At 47.7% G+C, this 22,753-nt stretch overlaps 1 protein-coding gene across 6 annotated transcripts in view; it reads left to right on the forward strand.

The window, feature by feature from the left end:
• Window positions 1-4,056: 4,056 nt before the first annotated feature.
• Window positions 4,057-22,753, forward strand: part of TYRO3 (TYRO3 protein tyrosine kinase) — a 45,991-nt gene continuing 27,294 nt past the window's right edge. The window contains exons 1-6 of one of the 6 annotated variants that reach the window (XM_051621567.1): window positions 4,057-4,483; window positions 8,050-8,233; window positions 10,504-10,604; window positions 14,669-14,839; window positions 17,679-17,765; window positions 21,724-21,839. In XM_051621567.1, coding sequence (XP_051477527.1) covers window positions 4,393-4,483; window positions 8,050-8,233; window positions 10,504-10,604; window positions 14,669-14,839; window positions 17,679-17,765; window positions 21,724-21,839 — 750 coding nt within the window. In that variant the 5' untranslated portion in view covers window positions 4,057-4,392. Of the gene's footprint in view, window positions 4,484-5,212; window positions 5,757-8,049; window positions 8,234-10,503; window positions 10,605-14,668; window positions 14,840-17,678; window positions 17,766-21,723; window positions 21,840-22,753 lie in introns of those variants that run through there. The other 5 variants (XM_051621568.1, XM_051621570.1, XM_051621569.1 and 2 more) reach the window with 5 other exon arrangements.

Raw genomic sequence — 22,753 nt, forward strand, 5'->3', positions numbered from 1 at the left:
TCCAAGCCCCATCCAACCTGGCCTTGAACACTTCCAAGGATGGGGCTTCCACAGCATCCCTGGGCAATCTGTGCCAGTGTCTCATCCTCACACTACAGAATTTCTTCCTAATCTCTAACCTAAATCTCCCCTCTTCCAGTTTAAAACAATTAGCCCTTGTCCTATCACCACATGCCCTTGTGAAAAGCCTCTCCCCAGCTTTCTTGTAGGCCCCTTCAGGTACAGGAAGGCCACTATAAGGTCTCCCCCGAGCCTTCTCTTCTCCAGGCTGAACGAACCCAACTCTCTCAGCCTGTCTTCATAGGAGAGGTGCTCCAGCCCCCTGATCATCTTCATGGCCCTCCTCTGGACTCGCTTCAGGAGCTCCATGTCTTTCTCGTGTTGGGGGCTCCAGAAATGGACTCAGTACTCCAGGTAGGGTCTCATGAAAGCTGAGTAGAAGGAAAGAATCACCTCCCTCAACCTGCTGATCACGCTGTCCTTATGTTCATTCACACAGAAAGTTAAAACCAGCACATGTGGAAGATGTAAGAGCTGGAGGTGGCTGAAACTTCACAAAACAGAGAGGCTGGAATATTTCAACAGAGTTTCTTAGTGAAGGAGGAGGTAGGGATGATAACAAGAAAGGAGGAAGGAAGAGATGGTGGAATAATATAAATTAAAAGAGAACAAGAGTTCAGCTGCAGCTAAGACAATTCCCAAATGAGCAGCATAACTCAGTTATGGCCAGCATAGCCCAGACACAGGCAGGATGTGTTCCAGTCTTTTTGTGTAGATGCTGCAGCCACCTGTGGCTTTAAATACCATGCTCAAGGTCTTGACATGGCCAGTTTGGTCTGATATGTAGTTCAAGATGGAGAGTTATATTAGGGTCCTCAGAAGTGGCCATGTTAAACATTATTATTACCCAAATTGAACAAGCTCTGGCAATCCCAACCCCATGGGTTGGGCTGAGAACTGAGACAGTTTATGCCCAGTTTATCCTTTCCAGGCCCCTCAAAAGCCACTGTAATACCCAGCAGCTCTCAAGCTGTGTCCTCGGCACGGTTTGGAAAGCCCAGAGGGTTTCTGCTTCCTCACTCCTTGTGTTTTGGCCCGACTTTGAGGCATTTGAGAAGCCCTCCCTAAGCAAAAAAATCCTCCCCACACATGCAGCTCCTTTCTATCACTTGCTGCAGCCTCTCATGACTGAGCAGCTGGGAGCAGTTCCTCTTCTGACCTGGTGATGAATATGCTGGTTTCAACAGTCTCCAACACAGCAGAGCAGAGCTACTCTTGCAACCCTTGAACGTGACCACTTCATCGTCGCTCCTGCCATTGCTGCAGCTTCCTGATGCAGAGTGAGGGATCTGTCTCCTAGCAATGGAGGGGGATAATGCTGACCTTCAAATCCCAAGTTAAGATGATGGAGCAGACAGGTTCTCGAATCTGAGTGGAAACCAGGCAGCTGTAGGGAAAACTTGTACAAAACACAGGGATTTTGTATCCAACTTCAGACTGGCTACTTCGACAATGCAGTAGTGGCATGTGCCAGCAGCTTTTGCTGAACTTTAAGGGCTATGGTTTCTCATGTAGAAACAGGTATTTTGGGGGGCTTTCTCACTGGAATAACCCATCCTTGTCCTGTTGGGTCTCAATAATTAGAATAGGCTGAACAACAGAGAAGGCGAGGAAGTCCAGCAAATACTTTCTCCCTCATGCCTTCTCTCTTCCCTCCCTCCCTCTCTTCGTTTCTTCCTTTTTCCTGCTCCCTCATCCTCAGAAGTCTCCCAGCACTGTTGATTGTTGTGCAGCTCTTTAGGCATTTTCTAGGACATGCCTACATCACCCAGCAAATCCTGTAAGATGTGACAACACACCATTGCAACAGAAGTAAGAAAAGGACATAAGCCAGGAAGACACTGGCTTATTTACAATCCACTGTGTCTGTGTCCTGTGCCTGTGAGCAGTGAGCACTGCCACTGGTGTTATGGCCTGTAGGACAAAGCCATGTTGCTTAATTCAGTGACACAAGGGGCCAGGAGAGTTTATTTGTCTTCAGTTCCGTAAAGCATTTCAGAACCACCAGTTCCTTTGATTTCTGCATGGTAATATTGCACTCCTCCATAAGTTTTCCCACAGCAGTTTGCACTCCAACTGGCAACACCTACAGGATTTCAGTTCAGTTTTCATGTGGCTCTTCCTGCCTATCACTGTTGACACAAAGCCCTTCTTAGAAAAGCTGAAGCCAGATCCCCTGCTGGGGAAAATTTCCTTTGGTCTACTGCTTCCAGCACAGCTTTGCTCTCTTACACCAGCCCACAGTCTAGGCTATGCTGTGCTACAGCAACTTCCTATCCCATATTCCTCTTTGCAGATGAAAACTGCTTTCCCATTCTCTTTCCCCTTCCCCAAAAAGTTTGGGAGCATTGTGTATGACATTTGGAGCAAGCACAACATGCCCGTCGAGGCAGAAGTGTGCTCCAGGAGCAGAACCCTGGAGCATGCCTCCTCTCTCCTGCTCATATACTAGAGCATTTCCTGAGCCCACAGGGCCAGTATAGTGTTATAAGCCTCTGTAATGTAAGGCTGGAAGAAATCCTCGGAAGGAAAACACTCCAGAAACACAGTGTTATTCTAATGGCGGGGGTTTTTTGTGGTTTGTTTTGGTTTTTGTGTTGTTTTTTTTTTCATGAGAAAACTAAAATCTGCAAAAGTAGCTACTTTCTGGAAGGCTCTATTGCCATGAGTAAGTGCACAAACACACTTGGGCAGCTGGGTATATCTGGATACAGGGGGGAGAGAGAGCAGCGACAGCGCCGGTGTGTGAAGCTCTCAGCAAACACTGGCACAGAAGCTCTCAGCCCGAGAGCCGTCATGATCCCAGCGAGAGGCATGCCACAATTTCCTATCCCCGAGAGCACCCAGGCTTCCTGCAAGCTCTCGGTGGATGGCTTGTCAGTGTCTCCTCCAGGCTGCCTCATTGCAGCAGGAGGCACTGGGGAGGGAGTGACATTTCCATTCCAGTCGTTGCTCCAGTCCCCTAGGAATTCCTATCAAAAATGCAAATTGCTGGAGAGGGGGAAGATCAGAGCTTGGGAGGGAACTACATGAGTTTTTCATACCTCAGTTTCTCTATCCTCTTGATGAGGATAACACTGTTGCTCCATGCTCCTCCAGTTAGTCAGGTTCCCAGACTATTGCAGGAGCTTCTGGGAAGTGTTGCACACCGGTGGCTGTGGCAGAGCTGGAAGCTGTATCGTGTTGTAGCACTGCTGATCCTCACCGTGCCTTTCAACCCAGATTCTCCCTGTAGCTTCTATGAAAAGGCAGCACCAGATTTTTTTCAGAATTGCCCGTGACTTTTTCCACACCGTGCTAGTAACTCAGTGGCAGCACAGATCTCCTTCCTCAGATCTCTCCCTACTTTTCCACTAGCGGTAAAGCGGCCGAGGCTGAGCTTATCCTGCTTGAAGGGCACTGGTTTATCTCCTGATGTTGCCGGTGCTTCTCACAGACCAGCAACCCCGGAGATGGGGTCTCGCTGGTGATAGGAGCGTGGCCGAGGCAAGGAGCTGGAGAGGGCCGGCCAGAGAAGACGGTGCTGGGGCTGCCGTGTGCAGGAGGTGCTGCTCATTCCGGCAGAGCCTTGGTTGAGCCCCGATGGTGGCTCTAAGCCATGCTCCCCCAGGGGGGTAAAGGGTGCAGAGGGGCTGCTGGGGGGCCAGGCTGGCCTCCTGCTTCCATAGGTAGGTAGCAGAAGCAGCGACCTGGTTTCCCCCCTGCCCGGTGCTCGGCGGCTCCCGCGGATGTGGGTCACCCGCTCCGGAAAGCGGGCTGGCCCGTGGAGCGGCCCCGGGGCACACGGCCCCCAGAGACCCCGGCCCCCGCCCCGGCCCGCCCTCCGGAGGGGCCCGACCCCCGGCACGGCGGGGGGCGGCGGGAGCCCTGATTCGCCGCTTCGGGGGCGGCGGGCGCCCGGCTCATGCATATTCATGAGCGTGATGTCAGAGGGGGAGCACAGCTCGCGGTGACCGCCCGAGAGCGCCATTTCCTGGAGGAGAAAGCGGCGGCTGAGGAGGGGCGGACGGACGGACGGACGGACGGACGGATCCGCGCGGAGAAGTCGCCGAGCAGCCGCGCGCCGGCAGGGGGAGACCGCCCGGCGGCAGCGCCCGAACCCGACCTCACCGACCGACCCACCGACCCGCGCCGTCGTCCCCCGGAGGGGCCTCCTGCCGCTCGCCCCGGCGGGATCCGCAGCCAGAAGTTTGAGCGTCCCCGCAGCCTCCCAGGGAGTCCGGTGGCGGGCGGCGCCGCGGGGCTGCTTGGCCGCTGTCGCCGCCGCCTGCGCCGGCGGTGGGAGCCCCCCGCGGCGCCGGGAGCTGGGGGGAGGATGGTGCTGCGGGAGCGATGGAGCTGAAGCGGAGCATGACGATCCCGCGGCTCCTCTTGCTGGGACTGTGGTGGGCTGCGGCGCTCCGGGACGTCGCCGCCGTGGCAGGTGAGAAGGGCGGACAGCCCGCCAGCGGGCGGGGAGAGCGGCCGCTGCTGGTCGCCGCGGCTGAGAACCGGGAGGGGCGGCTGGGCAGTGCCCCCCGAGCCCCCAGCATGGGGTGGAAGGGGCTGCGGGGCACGGCTCCCGCCGCCGGGCCGTGAGTGGGGTCCGTCCTGCCGCCGGGCCCACTCCCCGCCGCTGGCCGCGACCCCCGCGCGCAGCTCCCGCCGCGCCGCCTCTACAGCTCTCGGGAGCCCGGTCAGAGCCACCGCCGGGCTTGGGCCGGCAGCGGCTGGATGTCCGCGGACCGGGCGCCGGGCTTGGGCGGCCTGCCGGGGCGCCGGGGTGCGGGGTCCGCCCGGGGTGGCGGCCACGGAGCCTCGGGCAGCCACAGGTGGGAGTCGGGGCCGGCCTGTTTTGGCTCCCCCACTTCACGGCAGGTCGCAGGGGATCCGCCGCCTCCGTGGGTCCGTCGTCTGGGCAGCTACGTGGCGCCCGGGAGCCGGCGGTGCCCGGCGGGGAGCCCGGGCTGTGCGGGGTGTCGGCAGCCGCGCCCGCCCGCCTGCCAGTACAGAGTGTTAAGTCGCAGCCCAGATAATCCTCCTCGTTGTTTGCGGAGGCATTGCTCTGGTATTTGCCGAGCGCGGATCGCCGCCGAGGAAAGCTGGGCGCTGTGGCATTCCTGAGTGGCTTTTGTTGTTTTTTCCCTCCCGAACTCATTTGCCGAAGTTTCACGCTGGAGCCGGCAGGGAGAGGCGGCGTGTGAGAGGCTCCGGGCGCCCCGGAGAACCTCCCGCCGGTTTCCCCGGGAGCCTGGGCTCCGCGCTGCCTGCCGAGCGGTCTGCGTGCCGGGCAGGAGCTGCAGGGGCTGTGGTACAGGTGGGACCGCTAGGTCAGGGTCCGAAGGCATCTGAAGAGCGAGAAACCTTTCCCTTGGCGTGCATGGGTAGACTTCCTCTCCGCTCCCAAAAAACTTCACAAAAAGCATGCTTCTGTTCGTAGGAATCAAAATATTCAGAGGTGGCAAGTTTTAAAGAAAAGCAAACAAAAAAACCCGAAACCAAACCAAAAACAACAAACAAGTATGTCATGTGTTTTGACAACTAGTATATTTATTTGCTGTCAATTCTTTCTGACAACTGCTTGATAAGAAACTTAATATCCTTTTATTTCCTAGCTGGCCATTTCAACTCCTGCAACTCTTACAGATAGACTGGGAGGAACCTATTTGGATGAGCTTATTTCTTGCACTGCCCAGAATGTTATCAGATGAGAAATTGTGAGTCGGAGACTAGAAAGAGGAATAGGTGGAAATTAAAATCTGTATTGGCTTCCTATGTGCTTTTTCTTGGTGCCTTCAGGAAGAGAGACATGCTGCAGCTAAAACTGCGTTTTTGTAAAAAAAAAACACCCTGAATTTATTAAAAATATTTGGTCTGTATTTCTTCATTTCAGCTACATCTTGGTGGAGGGCTTGTACTTGAGTGACGTGAAGAATTGCAACTCAGGCTGAACACTTGTATTCTGTATTAATTGCCTACATCATTAATTTGTGTGGGAACTGAAAACCAGAAAGGGTCTCTTAACAGCACTGCTTTCTTTCATTTGTGGGTAGCTCTTTCAGCAGGGCAGTTTGAGGAAAGCTGAGTAGCTTGGTTTTCCATGAAGGCACCTGTAATGAAAGTGTGTGTCAATCTATGTGTGCGTTCAGCAGCCTGGCTACATCAGTTTTCTGTAACACAGAGAGAGTTGCCATGAAGCTTTCATGTTTTATTCCAACATAGAGAGTGGTGGAAGGGAGGATGCTTTCTGGCATGCACTGGGACATGTAATTTGTGTAACAGATGAGTTAAGTAATGCAAAGTTAGATCATCCTCACCCAAGGTGGTTAAATCCTTAGTCCAGGAAATGAGCTGGAGCAACTAAACTAGAATTATCGTTGAACCAGTTTTCCAGTGCTCTCTGTGAATTTGCTAAATTAATAATAGCAGATAGAATAGCAAAACACTGAGTGTGGGGAAACCAGCTGTTAATGATCTGAGAGGTCTTACTAAGGAAAGGAATCAAGTACTTTCTGCTTGTGTTGTGGGATTGCTCCTGAACCACTGGTGCTCTGCTGGGCACTGGCTGCTGGTGGCAGAGCATGGGCTGGGCCCTTAGTGCTGGCTTCCCCTTTTTCCAGCTGTTACAACTGCGCTGGGAGTCCCTCTGCTGTTTTTCTGCCCTGTGGGGCGGTGCCCTCTTGGCTGTGGGAGGGTGGTGTGTCGGCAAGAAGGGAAGTGGCACGTGAGAAATACCTGTATGTGATGGTGGGCTGGGCTATAACAGAATGCAAGAGCACTAGGGCTGCTTACGTAGCAGCACTCTGGGTTTCACAACTGGCATTTTTCTGTCAGACTCTGTCAGCTAGTGAGGCATCCTGTGGGAAGCTGACCAGCCAGTGAACGAGGTGAAGTTGTAATGTATTGTAACAAGAGCTGCGAAGTGATCAAGTCATTTGTTTCTGAATGATGTTGAGGCCACTTCCAGGGCATAATACTGAACTAGGCTAGGCCTGTTCTGGGCTGTCAGTCCTGCCACTGCATAGGAAATGGCCACTCTCACTAACAAAACTAGCTTTACATTTATTTCCAACCTTTCTTGCTTTCCCACGGTCTTCTTTAATCCTCTGGTTCCTCCTTTATATGCCTTTCTTTCTTAACTGCACTTATACATCTGGCTTCCGTGTTTTCTCATGGTAACACATTCCATATATTAGCTTCTGCTTGAGGGAAACACTCCTCATCCACCCACACATGTAAAAGTGCTCTGGGCCAAATTCTGTTCACTTCTGTGTCAGTGTAAACCTGAGCAGCTCCACTGACTCCAGCCCTGCTGCTTTGGGGTCGCAGCTGTAGACCTCTGAGTGTAACGTGGTCCTTTGGCTGGACTGGAGGGTCAGGGCGGCTCATTTCAGCACACGCCCACGTCACATGACAGAAATATCTGTTCTGTAAACAGTTCTGCTCCTCAGCGAGGTATGCTGCGAAAATAGGCTTTGCTTTCATGGGTTTTGCAAATTGCAGAGAAGCTTTCTGTAACAGTGTACGCTGAATAATGAGACATAATTGATTCTTTCTCATATCCCAACTCTTTACAAATGCATACAATGGAGCAGGCACAGTGATTTCTTAGCAGCAGAGGAACACCATAGCTGAAATTCAAGCCTGGGGAAAAGAGCGAGGTGTGGTACCGTGTTGAGCAAACGCGCTTAGCCCTGCTGGATCACTGACACAACAAAGCTCCCAGCATTTCTGTCTGGCTCTGCTCTGTAGAAGCTCACCCTGCTGTTACACGAGTTGAAAAAAGCCCAGTGTACAGACTGAGCCACCACTTTTCTCTAGCAATTGTGCTTTCAGTGCTTGCCTTTGACTGTTGCTTAGCAGGCGTAGCAGAGCAGTGCTGAGACTAACAGACCCCTCTGCAGTGTGTGCTGATAGGGTATGTAGTTCCAGACCACCGACCTAGAGTAATTTGCTGTACTCCAACCCCCCTTCTTCTGGGGGTGGGGCGGAGTAGTATTTTTTTTTTAGGTATGAAATTTACAGGATCTCCAATCAAATTAAAGGTGTCCCAGGGTCAACCCGTCAAACTAAATTGCAGCGTCGAGGGAATGGAAGATCCCGAGATGTTGTGGATCAAGGACGGAGCAGTGGTGCAAAGCGTAGACCAGGTGTACATTCCAGTAGATGAAGAACACTGGATCGGCTTCCTCAGGTACAACAGATGCAGAGAAGGAAGAATATCATGGAAACTATTGCAGTTTTCTGCTGTCAGCTCTGTCTATGCAGGCGTGGTGCCCTCTGTGTGGCAGGGTCCTTAGGTCTGCAGTTCAGCGCGTGGCAAAGGCAAAACCGAGAGTAGCACTGAAGCCACTGATGGCTGAGATCTTATCCACTAGGTTTCCTGACTATTATGGTGACAGGTGCTTTGCTAATGCTTGTAATGCTTGAGACGTGACTTCAAGGTGAAAGGATGTTCTTGCTTTGTTTGTTCATCTTGGTCTGCCATGCAGCAGAAGACTAAGGTCTGATTTACATAAATAGGTTTTCTCTCTCATACTCATTCTGTTCTTTTACTCTCTTGAGCAGTCAGTCTACCTAAACGGTGAGGATTATTAATTGAAATGAGACTCCCAGGACTAAATGCCCTTCCTTTCTTTGAGGAGGAGTTTTTTGTCAACCTGAACCATCTCTGAGTCATTTTGCAGGGACTTTTCTAATGCAATTACACTGCATGTTATCAGTCCTGCCCTGCTCAGAGATGCAAAAATTATCTTCTGCAAAGCAGCTCTTTGTGCCTTTATTTCAGCAGAAGGGGATTGTCTGCTAGTTGTGGAAGTACCAAGTTAAACAAGACCCAAGGTTCTGCTCTGGCTTTTCTATGCATAAAGAGAGTTTGTACAAGCAAGTGTGCCATCACTGTGAGAGCTTAAAACTGTTGACTGACAGAATCGCTCTTCCCTGATCTCCAGCTTCATCTCCTGTTAAGTTTCTTGGATTGACAATGCTCAAATTCTACAATTCCAACAACTAACAGTCTCTGTGCTAAAGGTTGTCTGTAATAAACCTTTTTGAAGGGAAAAAAAAAGTTTGTTTCCAATAAAAGTGTTGCATAACATTACACTGTGAAGACAGTTTGTCTTGAAAAAATACCATACGGTTCCCTCCAGTTCCCCTAGTTAACTTTCTTTACCCCTCACAGTCTCTCAGTCTGATCTCCTTTCTCACCCTTCTGCAACACCAGGGCTAAGTAAAGGGTGCTAAATCTAGATGTATCCATATATTTTCTTCCTTTTTCCTTTCTTCTTCTAAAGTGATCATTTCTGCCACCCACTGTGTGACTCTCTGCTGCGATCGCTGTTTCAGAACATGTGGCTGGATGGGCAGGACAGCTGGTGCCATTTGAAGGTACAGCTCTGAAAATCAGGCTGTAGTGGGTTGATTTTGTGCATTTCAGTGAACACTCCCTTTTCTGTCTTCCTTCCTGAGACCATTCTTCCCCTTCCCCAAGGTGGACTGCTAGCATTAGAAAGGTGGGCATCAGATCTCCTGAGGATACTTGCATGGCAGCAGACATGTGGCTACACATCCTACAGTGGGCAATCAGCATTTATACTTTGACAGGTGCTCAGTCACACTGGTGCCTTTGGTAGCTGAGACCTTGTCACTTCGGGACCAAATTCTGCCTTTACTCACCATGCTAGTCCCTTATTGCTAAGGGCTGCAGGGATTCTGCAGGTTTCCAGCAGTGGAGCAAGGAGCAGAATTTCTCCCATGATCTGGAGGCCTATCACTTGAATGCTACTCAGCCCCCATGGCTGCCTTCCCCTGCTTGGATGCATCTTCTCAGCAGGGAAGAGCTGTTGCTGAGCAAGGGAGGACACAGAAGAGTTTGTAGGATGAAGTCCTGTGCTGGAGTAGGCCAGCATAACCGCTTGAAGTCACAAACTGAGAGGGCCAGGGAGTTTTGCAGTGCGAGGTACTCTAGGGATATGAATAACTGAGTGCAGTTGAGGTGAGGGGGGGCCTTTTCTGAGCCATCTGTTCCTGTATGAGGCTGTCACCAGTCCTGTCAACTAACTGCAGCAAAACAGTTGGCCTTGTTGGAGGTTTGTGATTTGGAGTATCCTGCTAGCTCAGACATTGTAGGACAAGCTGTTGCTCTTGAAGGCTAGCTAGAGTCATAGTACAGGATCAAGATGACCAACCCCTTCCTATCCTCAGAGGACACAGATGATGGGCTTTCTGTGATGACATCTTGGAGGAAAGCTGTCTGCTCTGCTGAGGATTCCCTCCACCCACTTTAGAGAAGAGCCTCCCATCTCTGTGTGCTTTGTGCTGGCTAGCTGTAGCCCTCCTCCCCAGAGCTGGCTGTCTCAGTGGGTGTTGTCCATGCATCTGGTTTGGCAAACACTGGAGGGTCCTTTGGGGCAAAAACGTGCTTTATCCACTTAAAATATCCATATGGCTTTTGACTTTTTTCAGCTTGAAATCCGTCGAGCGGACAGATTCTGGGAAGTACTGGTGCCAGGTTGAGAACGGGGGGAAGAAGGAAGAATCACAGCAAGTGTGGCTCATAGTGGAAGGTAAGGAGTAGTAGTAGTAGTGCTGGTTTTGTTTCAGGGCTGACCCACCAATATGCTCTAGGTGGAAGTGGAGCAGATTGCTCCAGTGACAGGCTTCTTGGCTCTGAACCATTGCTGCTAACTGCAGTGAAATCACTACAGAGCAGGAGTAATAAATGGTAGGAGGGTAGATTCAAGGAGAGGAGCTGTCAGTTTATTACCCTCTGGTTTTATTTCAGCACATCTGGAAACAAGGGAAAGGTCCTTTCAGGCTCATACATTTCTTTCCAGCCCCTCAATCAGTTGTTGCTTGGGTTTCCAAATAATTCTTAGAATTACAAGATGATTCAGGTTGAAAGGGATCCAGGGGGATCATCTGGTCCAACCCACTTCTCAAAGCAGGGTCACAGCCTGGTTCAGTGTATCAGCCAAACAGGTCTTTGAGGGCAAGGTACACTTTTAGTCCAGTTCCAGGCTCTGGGAGAAGTACATCAGCACTTCATAGCTATGATTGTTCTACGTAGCACTGTTTTGCCCAGTCTTGTATGATGATAATAATTTCTACGTGGTTGCCCAAAAGTCTCCCAGCAGCATGTATTGGTGTCTAACTGTCTCTAGTTTCATCTTCTTTGAGCCATGATTGTGTTAGATCCTCAGAAGCTGGTAGTTATAGGATAGCTTAATATTTGGTGAGGAAGTTGACACAAACAGTGCATTTGCAATAAGTGGCTTTTTAGATATAACTGGTAATATCTAGGACGGAGTCATAGGAATTGGTGTAGTCTGGGTGTTCTGCAGCAAAGGTCTCACTCAGAGCCATGGAAACATTCATAGCAGTTCTTACAGTGAGAGGCTGCCTTCTATAAATCCCTTCTTAGGTGGGCATTTGTCCACTTAAATTTTCAGGTGCAGTTTCAACTGCAGAACATTGTTTACAGCTTAAAACACTCTCTATTATGCAGGGTTTCTATTTCTATTCCAATTACCATGGCCTGCTCCAGCGGTGGCTGCGTTTGCATGGCTGGTGCATTAGGAGTGCTTGGGTAGCTCAGTGTGTTGAGCCATCTGAAAAACAAAGGAGCCCTTCTAGATAGCACAGGCAAGAAATAACAAGGTCACCAAAAATGAGCTGCAGCTACGTAAGGAGGAGTGTTCAGAATGAAGGCCAAAGCTTACAGTGGAAGTGCAAGCTACAAAAATACAACTGGTTGCCTTTATGAGAAAAGCAAGGTCAGCAGAAGCTGCTTAAACTTGAACTGAGCATGTAATCATGTGAAATGGGAGATAATGGAAAAAATTAAAAAATAACAAGTAGTGATAACTGATGGATTTTTATTAACATGTCAGCTCTTAGCATAAGAAAACACTGGGGAATGCAAAAGCCCATCGGTCCCACTATCCCTGTTATTGCTGGGTGCATTCCCTGGACATGCCAGCTTTGTCTAGAAGTTAGTAGGTTACTTTATGGATAACAACCCTTGGTCTCTGACTGAGAAAGGATCTTTACTCTGGTCACTTGCAACCTTGGGTAGGTGCTGACACCTTTCAGTGTGCCACGCAAAATGTGGACTTCTGGTGATCCAACTTAAAGTGAGCTTGAATGGGTTTTTATGCTATCTAGTATCTGTCTTGAGATCCACTTAGGTAGTCTGTATCAGGGAGAATTTGTAGCAATGGTGTTTGAACTGTCTTTGTAATACAGCTGAAACATTTGATCTTATGAAACACTCCTCAGTGAGAATTTAAAACAACATTATTTTGAAACTGTTTTCTGGTTTAGAAACTAGACTCTGGCCTTACAGAGAACATGATAGTGTTTGATGCCCAGAGAGGTAATCTGAGAGGCACCCTGTGCAGTGTGACCACCTGAAAAATACAGATTATGTTTCTTACAGAACTTGCTCTCTGAAATTACACCTCTGACCATGCAGCTGCTCTCAGGGCTGCTAAGAGTCCTGAGTCACACCTGTATGAACACATGCCCCTGAATTAACACTGTCTAAAAACTGAGCTGTAGAAAAAAAAATATGGCCCTGCAGGTTGGATGCCAGCTTGGAACAGGGAATAGACAGGTTAATTTCCTTGCTTTGCCATTGTTTTCCTGGCTGTTGGCTGCTCAGTGCCTCCATGGTACATCTGTGAAGGGAGCGGTGCTTTCACTCACCTATTGTACCAGAAACTGGGAAGCTAAGTGCGTTACAGACAGTGAGGTATCCAGGTAACATTTGTACAGGGGCAGTGCAAGTTCCTGAGCTGGATGAGTCAGCTGTGCTCTCTGAAGTATGTGAGTTTTTAATTGTAGTCTTGTCTGATGTGGTTAACTGCTCCCAAAGTGAGAAACTTGCCAAGCTGGGCAGGATCCTCCTGAAAGGTTACCTTGGGTGCCATGGCAAAATGACAGGAGGCAGGGATCCTGCTGACAGAAGAAAAAATGGTATTTTTCCCTTCTAGTCTTCCTTGGAGAAGGAGGGAGAAGCAGGCAGAGGTGTCACAGCTGGTATCTGAAAAGCTTATTCACTTTTATTGTTTATGCATGACTGCAATAAAAAAATTAAAGTAAAACATGTAAGCAAAGATCAGCAGTAAATCATGATGATGGATATACTTGTCCTGAGTGTTAGCCTTTGTACAGATAGGCACCATAATTCCTGAAGTGACCCATCTTTAGACCTGCTTCAGTTTGTTCATTTACATGCCACTCTAAAGGAAGTGGCCAGGAGATGAGAAAGGCATAAAGAAACTGCCACCTGGAAGACACAAATAGCAACTGGACAGCCAATGAAAGACCAAGGACACCAATTTCAGCTGGAGTGTAGGGCAAATGCCAAGTCTTAGGCTTCTAAATCCTTATTTATATGCCTACATTGTCTGCTGTTGGAGGTGCTCAGCATATGCCACACCAACTGGAGCCAGTTGGGCTTGTCGTCTTTGGCCAGGGACACAGTGTAAGTTAAGCGTGTGAATGCACAGTGGTGTTGGTTCCTCTGTTTCTGTGAGGCAGCAGATCAACAGTTTCCAGAACACAAGCTTTTCCAGCTGAGAAGGACTAATTTTGGTGTAAATGTCAGCAGTAGCAGCTGTGCCTGACCCCTGAAGTTTAGAGTATGAAAAGGAATTTGGGGTTTCTATGGACTTTCAGTTCTTCCACCAGCCACCAGAAGCACAGACTGGCTGTCCTGCAGGTTCAGCACTGGTGCTGATGGCTGGTGAATTTCATATTACTGGTTTGGAGCACTGAAACCACAGGAGGTTTGGCATTGCCCATAACAGGAACCACATCTCTTGATGTGTTGAGTCGTTACGCTCAGTTATTGCCACTTAGAGATGACCTGAGGTAGCAAGCATTGCAGCTGCATTTTTTTCTGTATGGACTTGACTTAAGGCCTGTTGTACCAAGCAGGAGTTTTTCTATGGTGGAGAACAGAGAGTTATCAAGAGAGCTGTGTCCATGGGTAGCCTTCAGCCCTGAAACGCATTACCCCTAACTCCAAGGCAGCCTGCTTCTCTTGGTGTTGGAGCATGCTGAAAGGCAGCTCCAGTCAATTAAGCTGTGGAGACAGCATTGCAAATGATCCTAGTCTCCCACCTGGGGAGTTCTTTCCTCATTCATGGGTTTGTTACAGCCACTAGTTCAATGCATTCAGAAGCTTCAGTTTTTAATGCATAGCAAGAAGTATCTGCAGCTGGATTAGTTATCTTGTAAAGTGGTGTCTGCCACCGCTCAAGTTGTTGAGCATTGCTTCTTTAATCTCTCCAGCCCAAAAAAATCAGCAAATACTGCTACTAAAAGCTTCTTCATAGGGGAATCTTGAAGGACAATCAGTGAAAGAGGTTTTTCTAAAGCATTTTGGGAAGCAAGCACTTTTTTGTCTCTGACTTCTTCTAGTTGGCCTATGTAGATACTCATGCCCTGAGGTGATCCAGTGTATCTGACCCTTGGTTCTTATGAAGGGCTTGGAAGGAGTCGGATTAAGCATAGAGGTGGGGCAGGTGAGTGTCCAGTATTGGGCACTGGTGTTAGTGGAAATAAACAAGAGGCAAAAGGAGTCTCTGCAGTCATTATCACTTGTTTGTTACTTTTCTAGGTGTGCCCTACTTTACTGTGGAACCTGAGGATCTGTCCGTGTCCCCTAATGCCCCATTTCATATGGCCTGTGCTGCTGTTGGTCCCCCTGAACCAGTGACAATTGTCTGGTGGATGGGAGACTCTAGAGTGGGGCTTCCAGACATCTCCCCCTCCATCTTAAATGTGTCAGGTAAGGCTGCTGCCAATGCAGGGGATCACTTTAAGGATCAGAAGAGGAGGAGAGCACTCTTCTGATCATGCCTGGTGACACTGGGTAGCCTCTTAGTATGAAAATTGTCTTTGACTGTATGTTGAGGGCTGAGAAATCAAAGCCAGATCATCCTAAGGGTTGATCATTGCTTTGTGTATCTTCTGCTGGCTTGAGATACACAGGCTCTTCTGAGCTTGGGTGGGGCTTGCACTATGGTAAAGATGCTACTGGACAGATGATGCATTACGTGCCTCTTTTGTTCCACCTTGTGGAGGATGTTCATGATTATATTAAGTGACTCTGTGGCATTTGGCTTGGAAATCTCCAAGTGTTCACATGTAGCAGATGCCACCTCTTTCTCTACACAGTCATGTCACACATTGCTTTCTCCTCTCTTCCCACCTTCTCTGTTCTTGCAGTCTTGCTGGATGCTTTTCTTGTTAAAACCTGACCACCTCATGTAATTGCTTGATGCTTTTAGAGTGGTTGTATTGGGACTGAAGTGGGCTTGTTGATAGCTTCAGAGACCAAGGTTTGCCCCAGAGTGGGCACTAGATGCATGGTGGTAAGGCTGCCTTCCCCAGCAGCATCAGCCAAAGAACTCGGGAGCCAATAGGTGTTCAGGCCTCTCTTCATCCCCCTTCCAGGGAAGGGGTGATGTATCCCTACCAGGGCCTGACCACAGCTATTCTTGTAGTTATCTCTTAAATGTAGCTTTGTTCTAGTCTGCTGTCCAAAAGCTTTGTGTTATTTCTTCTGTTTTATTGTTCTCAGCAGTCCTGAGTCAAAGTTGAACTAGCTATTTAGAAGGAAAAGATTTTATGACTTGGAGTCATCTCTGGGGCCTCTTCATCAGTGTTGATACAGTTACACCGGGGGGGGTAGTTTTTTTCTCTACATCTTTGGTCATCCTTTGAGCTCTCCAATCCTATTAAGCCTTCCCTTAGAACCTAATTTATATGTAAATCAAAACCTAGTTTGTGTTTTGCAATGGTTTTATCGTCTGCTCCCTCTCTTATATAGTCACTCGATACTGTTCCAAGTTGGAAATGAAAACTGCTCCCTTATGATATGATCTGCCTGTTGAAATGGAAATGGAAAAGACTGATAGACAAGAGAGGGAAAACAATAAAGAAATAAATCCCTTATTGCACTGAACTCATCCCATGATGCATCAAAACCTTTGTGATGCAGTGGCATGGAGACCTGAGGAAGGACATCTGCTCCTAATGGTTCTTCAAATAAATTGCTATTATATATATTAGTCACTGGCACATTTCGTTGCCCCTCTCAGTGTTCTTTGGGATGTCCCTTGGGGACATCTTGTCTTTGCAACAGAAAAAACTTAGCAGAACACAAGCTGCATGGTCAGATTGCCAAAGCCTGTCAAAAAAGACAGTTGGTAAGAAAACAAACATTGCTAACAAAAGAAAGTGTCAAATTCTGAAGGAAATAATAAAGTACTGCATAGAAGGCAGACAGTTAGAAGGTTCAGCAAGCAGTTGATTTGGTAAAAAGACTGTTGAATTTGGAAAGCAGTGCTGGCAACGGTGCAAGAGAATAAGGAAATCACAGCATGGTTTGGGTTGAAAGGGACCTTAAAGATCACCTGGTTCCAACTCCCCTGCCATGGGCAGAGACACCTCCCACTAGACCAGGTTCCTCAAAGCCCCATCCGATCTGGCCTTCTTGGTTTGTGATGTGTTTTGTGTTTCCCTCAGGCCAGGGCTGTGTTTGGTTCTATCTTAGGGACATGCCTACCACATCAAGTGCTGCTCTGTTCTGCTGCCTGGCTTTCAGCCTGCTGGCAGCATTTTTCTCTGGTTCACTAGGGTGAGTGGTAGAAGCTAAAATACTCTGCTCTTTCATTTTGTAGCAGTCCAGTGCAATTAATCTTAGGTTTAGAAGAGGAATCAAAGGGCAAAGACAGACACTGTGCAAGCTGCACTGTGCAGCTCTGAGGTCTTTTTCCCTCCTAAACTGTATGCCCATATTGTGCCAATCATTAACTTTTCTCAGATAGAGCCCTATAAGGCAACTGAGAGCCAAGTCAAGTGAAAACATGTGCTGAACACACTTCTCCAGGCAACTTTGCCAGTCTGTCTCAATTCTGATTACTTAGCAATACCTGTATGCATCTTGGAGCAGCTGGACATCAGTATGATGCCATATTTGAGTCCTGTGGGATGGATGGATGGATGGATGGATGGATGGATGGATGGATGGATGTTCACAGAAGAGAGGGAGCATAAATCTCACTTGCATTGTATTGCCTCAGGCAGGTGCCTCAGTGATGATGCAGTGGCATTTTACTTCCACTTCCTTTGTGTGTCTTTGAAAGTCTGATACAAGATGAGGGGCAGGTGGGCATTAGCTTGAAATCTGCAACATCTGCCTGGAAGTTTGCCTGGGATTAGAGCCTGGTTAGAAGACGGCTGTTGCTCAGGTGGCAGGCTGTGCTTGGGTAAGCACACAGATCAGCACGATCCTTGCTCCAAAGATGCTCACCAGAGTGAGGAGTGGATGTCTACTAACTGAGCACTGTGCACTGCTGTTCTGCCAGATTCGTTTTTCTTTTTCAGTGCTTTCTGAAGCTCCTGTGGAAGCTCTTCTGCATTGCAATGCTCTCTCCATTAAAAATGTGTTTAGCACGTTCATTACATTGAAATTCACCTGCCTTTGACTGGCACCCACCTCAGCCCTCCTATTACCTGTACAGCTTGAGCTGGATGTTGCACATAATGGAAATTCTGCTGAAGGTTGAAGCTGGATCATATAGCTGTTTGTGTTTCCTTTCCTTTTCTTGGCTGATCTCCAGGTATTAATCAAAGCACAGTTTTCTCCTGCGAAGCTCACAACGTAAAAGGATTGTCTTCATCTCGGACAGCCACTGTTCAAATTAAAGGTGAGAGAGTGCAAGAGAATGGGCAAGGGACTCTGGTTTGCTCTCTGGGGAGGGAAAGTAGGGCTTCTTGATGCAAGGGGCTGTCTCAAAGCTGCCAGCAACCAGCACCATTTGGAGCTCTGAGCAATTCAAAAAATGCTTTGTGCTCTAACAGCATTTTCTGCTTGCTGTGCAGGGCTGTATCCCAGGCTGTTGAAAATAAAACACATCTGATTCAGGAGTGGAAATGTCGTGCCAAAGAACAGTTTTTGTTTGAAAAGGAGAGAGTCAGAACAGTTAAATTGTTTGTGAGAGATTAAGCTGGATATAGATCTGTAGCTGGGAAAATCTTTCTTTCTTGGAGATAGATGGATCTTATTAGAGCTAAAGAGGCCATTACTTCTGCTTGCTTCCATTGACATCATCCTAGATGCTGAAAAAGAACAAGGAAGGTAATCACCAGTGACCAGTAAAGTTTGCTTATCCACACTGTTTTAAGGGATTTTATTTTTTTAATTCTTTGTTCTTTAAAAATTCATTCCAACAAGCAATTTCTAGCCTCTGCCTGACCAGTTGCCATTTGAAAGCCCCAAAGTTCATGTCACGTTTCCCCTGTTCCTCCAAGTGACTGAAACAAGGATAATCAGAGCAATCAGCTCTTCCCCACCTGTTCGTGTTGAGATGTTTCTGCATTTGAATTTTTAGTCATTCTTTAATGTGGATTAAATTACATGATTATCAGTTCCAGGAGAGGCATGTCACAAAAACAGTTTGTTCCAAGTAGTAGCTTCTTGCTCAGCACGAATAAGAGCAAGCATTTATGTCTGTATCAGAACTCGTAGTTGTATTAGCCAATATCCATTAAATAGTAGCTTAAAATCCAGCTGTAGATCTACTGCTCTTAGAGTGTATTTTTCTTCAGGACATTGTGGTTACTGCTATGCCAAGAATGCAGTGTGCTGGACTAGTAAGATTTATAACTTAATTTAAAAGTGTTTGGAGTTGTTGCCTTAAAGGCTCGTCTACACAGGGGGAGTTAGTTATTGTGGAATATATCTTCTGTAGATATTTTTATCCTGGGACAGGATTTAGTTCACAAAGCTATTATGTTTTTTAAAAATCTCATCAGGCTGTAATTTGAAATAACATTTAGCATAAACAAACTTTTTTTTTTAAATTTTATTGTAACACTGATTTTTAAATTTATTTTTTTTAGCCATTAATAAGATGATGGGTTACAGTCCTCAGAATTCTTGCATTTCCTAGCAATTACATCTAGCTAAAACTGCCCCATAGTGGTCAGTCATCAGCTAATGAGTCCACACAATTTCTTTGGGAGGGAGTTATCACCATCACATGCTTGTGTGTGCGTGATTCAGTAGATATTTCACTAGTATATGGATTGTCCTAGAGATAAAAAAACTGGTTTAAAGAGCAAGTCCAGTGTTGTAGTTGTTGAAGTTCTACCTGTAATGCCTCAAATACATGTCTGAAAGAGTAGTTACAAACTTAGGGAAGTGATGAGGCTCTTCTAAAGAGCAGAAGTTTTGAAGAACTAGTGTAGACCCTGTTAAAATTAAACCAAAGCTCCTAACAAGAGCATAAACAGGAATAGGAGCAGGCCTAGATAGTGTTTATTTAGTCCTTGATCATATGAAAACGTAGACTTTAATGAAATTACTCCTGGGAGTAGTTGTCTATACATGCATGGTCAGGGCCTTCCTCTCTTACACAAATCCATCTGCTAATGAGGACTCTCAAGTCTTCCTACGATTTATTAAACAATTTGTTTCTTCTGTGTTTCCAGTGGCAAATATTTTTGCTAGGACATTTACAAACTGTTAACATTTCCTCCTATTTGCTGCTGCTGTTGTTCATTATCTATTCTCTGTAGTGCCCACAATGTGCTGGGTTTACTCCAAGCAGAAAATTACTGTTATTGTAGCCCATAGTCCCCAGCATGTTCAAAGCCCCATTGTTCCAGCCACTCTACAAGCACAGATTAAGTTAACTCTCATTATGTTAACACTCAAGGTCCTGTTTTCAGACTGGCTTTGCTCTCCTTCATGTGTGCAGCTAAGACTTTTAGGGTGGTATCCTGTGTTTCAGAGCACAACAGGAGCAGCCACCCAGAAACAGCCTACCCTGTTCAGTGGCTGTCTCCATTGCAGAGTGGATGTGTTAGCAGTAGATTATTTATTTTCATTGGTGGTATAACCCATGCCTCCTTTGAGCCTGCTATCCAGTGTTTAAAATTACCTGTTGCTAAACCCAAAAGTTACTAGTATGCAACTTGAGTGAAGGGCAATTTTTCAGTAATACCCAAGGAAGGAGTGAAAGCACGCTCTTCCCAAAAAGAGCTCCAAACCTGAATACCCAACGTGAAAAGGGAAAGAATCCAAGACACAGAAGAGTTTTAAGTTAATTCACAAAGATCTTTCACTGAAGGGCAAAGAACACATCTGCCCCAGTGCTCTGTTGCCCCACCTCCCTCCCACACACACAGTTCTTATCTAGGTGGCAGCCCCCTGCCCTGAGTTCTGGTAACTGGTTAACCAGGCAACAAAAGCTTTATAGGGTTAATCTATGGCACAATCTATCCCCTGCCCCATCTTCCCCTCTGGGCCCTCTTTAGAGTCCTGGGAGGGAGCTTTGGTCTAAACCATTTCTCTTGCAAGATGGCCCTGTGCAAATGCTGAAGCCAGTATTGTGGTTGTCCTCAGTGCAGTGAGGGACAAAGGTGCTCTCTGGCAGAGTAGAAGATGCAGCTGGTGGAATCCACGGTTGTAATTACTTCTTCACTGCTGCTTTCCACTGGATACAGCTCAGGAGAGGTGGAAAGTTTGGTCTGTAGGCACTGCCTTGTCCTGAGGACCATTGGGTTTTTGAAAGAGGACTGCTGAGGGTACTACTTGTTGAGGAGCTGCAGGAAAAGTATTACTCATGGCAGCAGTGCAGGATTTTTTTAAATGAGCAAAAGGTCAGGGGAGAGGTTAGTATTCATGAAGCTGGCAATTTTTGCAGGAGTGAGGTACCTAAATAAAACAGACTGAGGAGTGAAAAAGAGCTGGTGAGGGATGTATTGGGAAGAACAGGAAGTAACTGTGGAATTACCATGGGAGAAAAAGAGAAGACAAAGGAAAGCACTGAGGATCCTAAACTGAAACCAGAGCTCAGGTTAATGGGACAACATACCAGACCCCCTGTGGTGATGGAGGTGTGTGGTCAGAGTGAGAGCAGGGAGGGGGCACAGCGCTCTGGGGCTGCTGTTTGGGGTAGGAAGCACAGACATCTGATTAAAAGGCCAGTCTGGGGTTCCTGATTTTGTTCTTGGCTCTGCCCTTTATTTTTAAGTGTGCAATCAGCCATGAAAGAGGCGGTCACTTTGCCTCGAATTGCGCCTCTATAATGCATCCCAAGCCTGGAGGATGAGGCACAATTTCAGTCCAGGCGCCATCCCAGGGCGTTTTGGGAAGGGTTTGTAATGGACACCTCGAGGCAGCACTTACACAGTGTGACTGCAAATCCAGCTGCTGTCAGAACAGCAAAACACCGGCAGAGCTGGTTTTAGTGGCCTGGACTGAGAACCAGGGAAGGGATTTTACAGCCCTGATTTGGTTCACAGTGTAGGTCCACAGGCAATTGTGTGCCCAGTGCTGGGTCATGCATTGCAATAGAGGAGGCAGGGAAGAGGACTGAGTAGCCAAGGTGTAAACATCACAGACTGGTTGTGATCAAAGAGATCAACCACTGCATCAAGCAAGTCTGCCGGGCTATTAACAAACGGGTGCCAATAGCTTGTTCAATGTTAAGATAATAGTTTCATTCACAACAGTCAGGGTCACTCACTTAGATGTGATATTGTACCATTCCTGTTAGTGGTTTCATTGCATAATTTCTAGCCTCAAGCCTCTGCCACTTTATGTGAATACCTGCTTAGTTCTGAGTATACTGAAAGGTCTCTTTGTTTCCCTTGTAGCCATGCCTCTGCCGCCTCTCAATCTAACTGTAAGCCAAGTCACCAGCAGCAATGCCAGCGTGGTCTGGGTGCCAGGATTTGATGGCCGTGCACCCCTCCACTCTTGCACTCTTCAGGTATGGCCCCTCTGGACTCCCCCTGCCCTGCATGTAGAATGGGACTCCCTGAGCCACAACACTGCTTGGGCTGACTTTTGCTCTCTTAACGATCTTGTAGCAGTGTCTGAATTCTTTATCCACAGTTTGAAAACATGGAAACTTAAGAGGATGCAACTCAGAGCATAAATAGGTGCCAAACAGCGGGGCCAGTTTGGAGCATGAGGTGTCCAGTTGAGAATTTGAGACTGGCTCCATTCTCCCTTCTGGCAGGTTATCCCATCCGTTGCTCTGTGGCAGCTACTCCATGCGGAGTCATACACTGCAGCACATGTGAACACACATGTGCCCTTGGGTGGCTGCAGGGTGCTCACAACATGAAGGAGCTGGCCCTGGGTAACTTGGTCCAGTGCAGTGGCCTATGACTCCCATGCCAGCTCAGCCCTGGTGCAGTGGCCTATGACTCCCATGCCAGCTCAGCCCTGTGCTCTGCAGTGCCAGAGGAAATGCTTGGATCTGGACATGCTGCTGAGTCCAAGGGATGAAGAACTTGCAAAGTCTAGGATGTGGTAGAGGAAAAGTGGGGATTATGGAGACAGGAGACAGACTGGGCTTTTTTATACAAAGTCAGGCCTGTTTTTATGTTTCTGAGTAATTTTACACCCTGCCTATAAATCTTGATTGGTTTTCCGTTGTCAAAGACCAATTCTGCACAGAAAATCAAGGGTGATAATATCCTTTAGTTCTACCAGATGCTGAGTACTCAACATCTCTGAAAAATTGGTCTGCTTCTTTAGGTTCCTGGGAACAACGGTTTGTGTCCAACTTCAAGCAGAGTTAGTTTCTAGCATTGCACACTTAACTGTAAAATCAGATCAAACAGCTGGTAACCAAGTGTCAGAAAGAAATGGTAATTCCTGAAGCAGGCCATGCAA

This window comes from Apus apus, chromosome 5, assembly GCF_020740795.1.
Source record: "Apus apus isolate bApuApu2 chromosome 5, bApuApu2.pri.cur, whole genome shotgun sequence".
Taxonomy (NCBI): Eukaryota; Metazoa; Chordata; class Aves; order Apodiformes; family Apodidae; genus Apus; species Apus apus.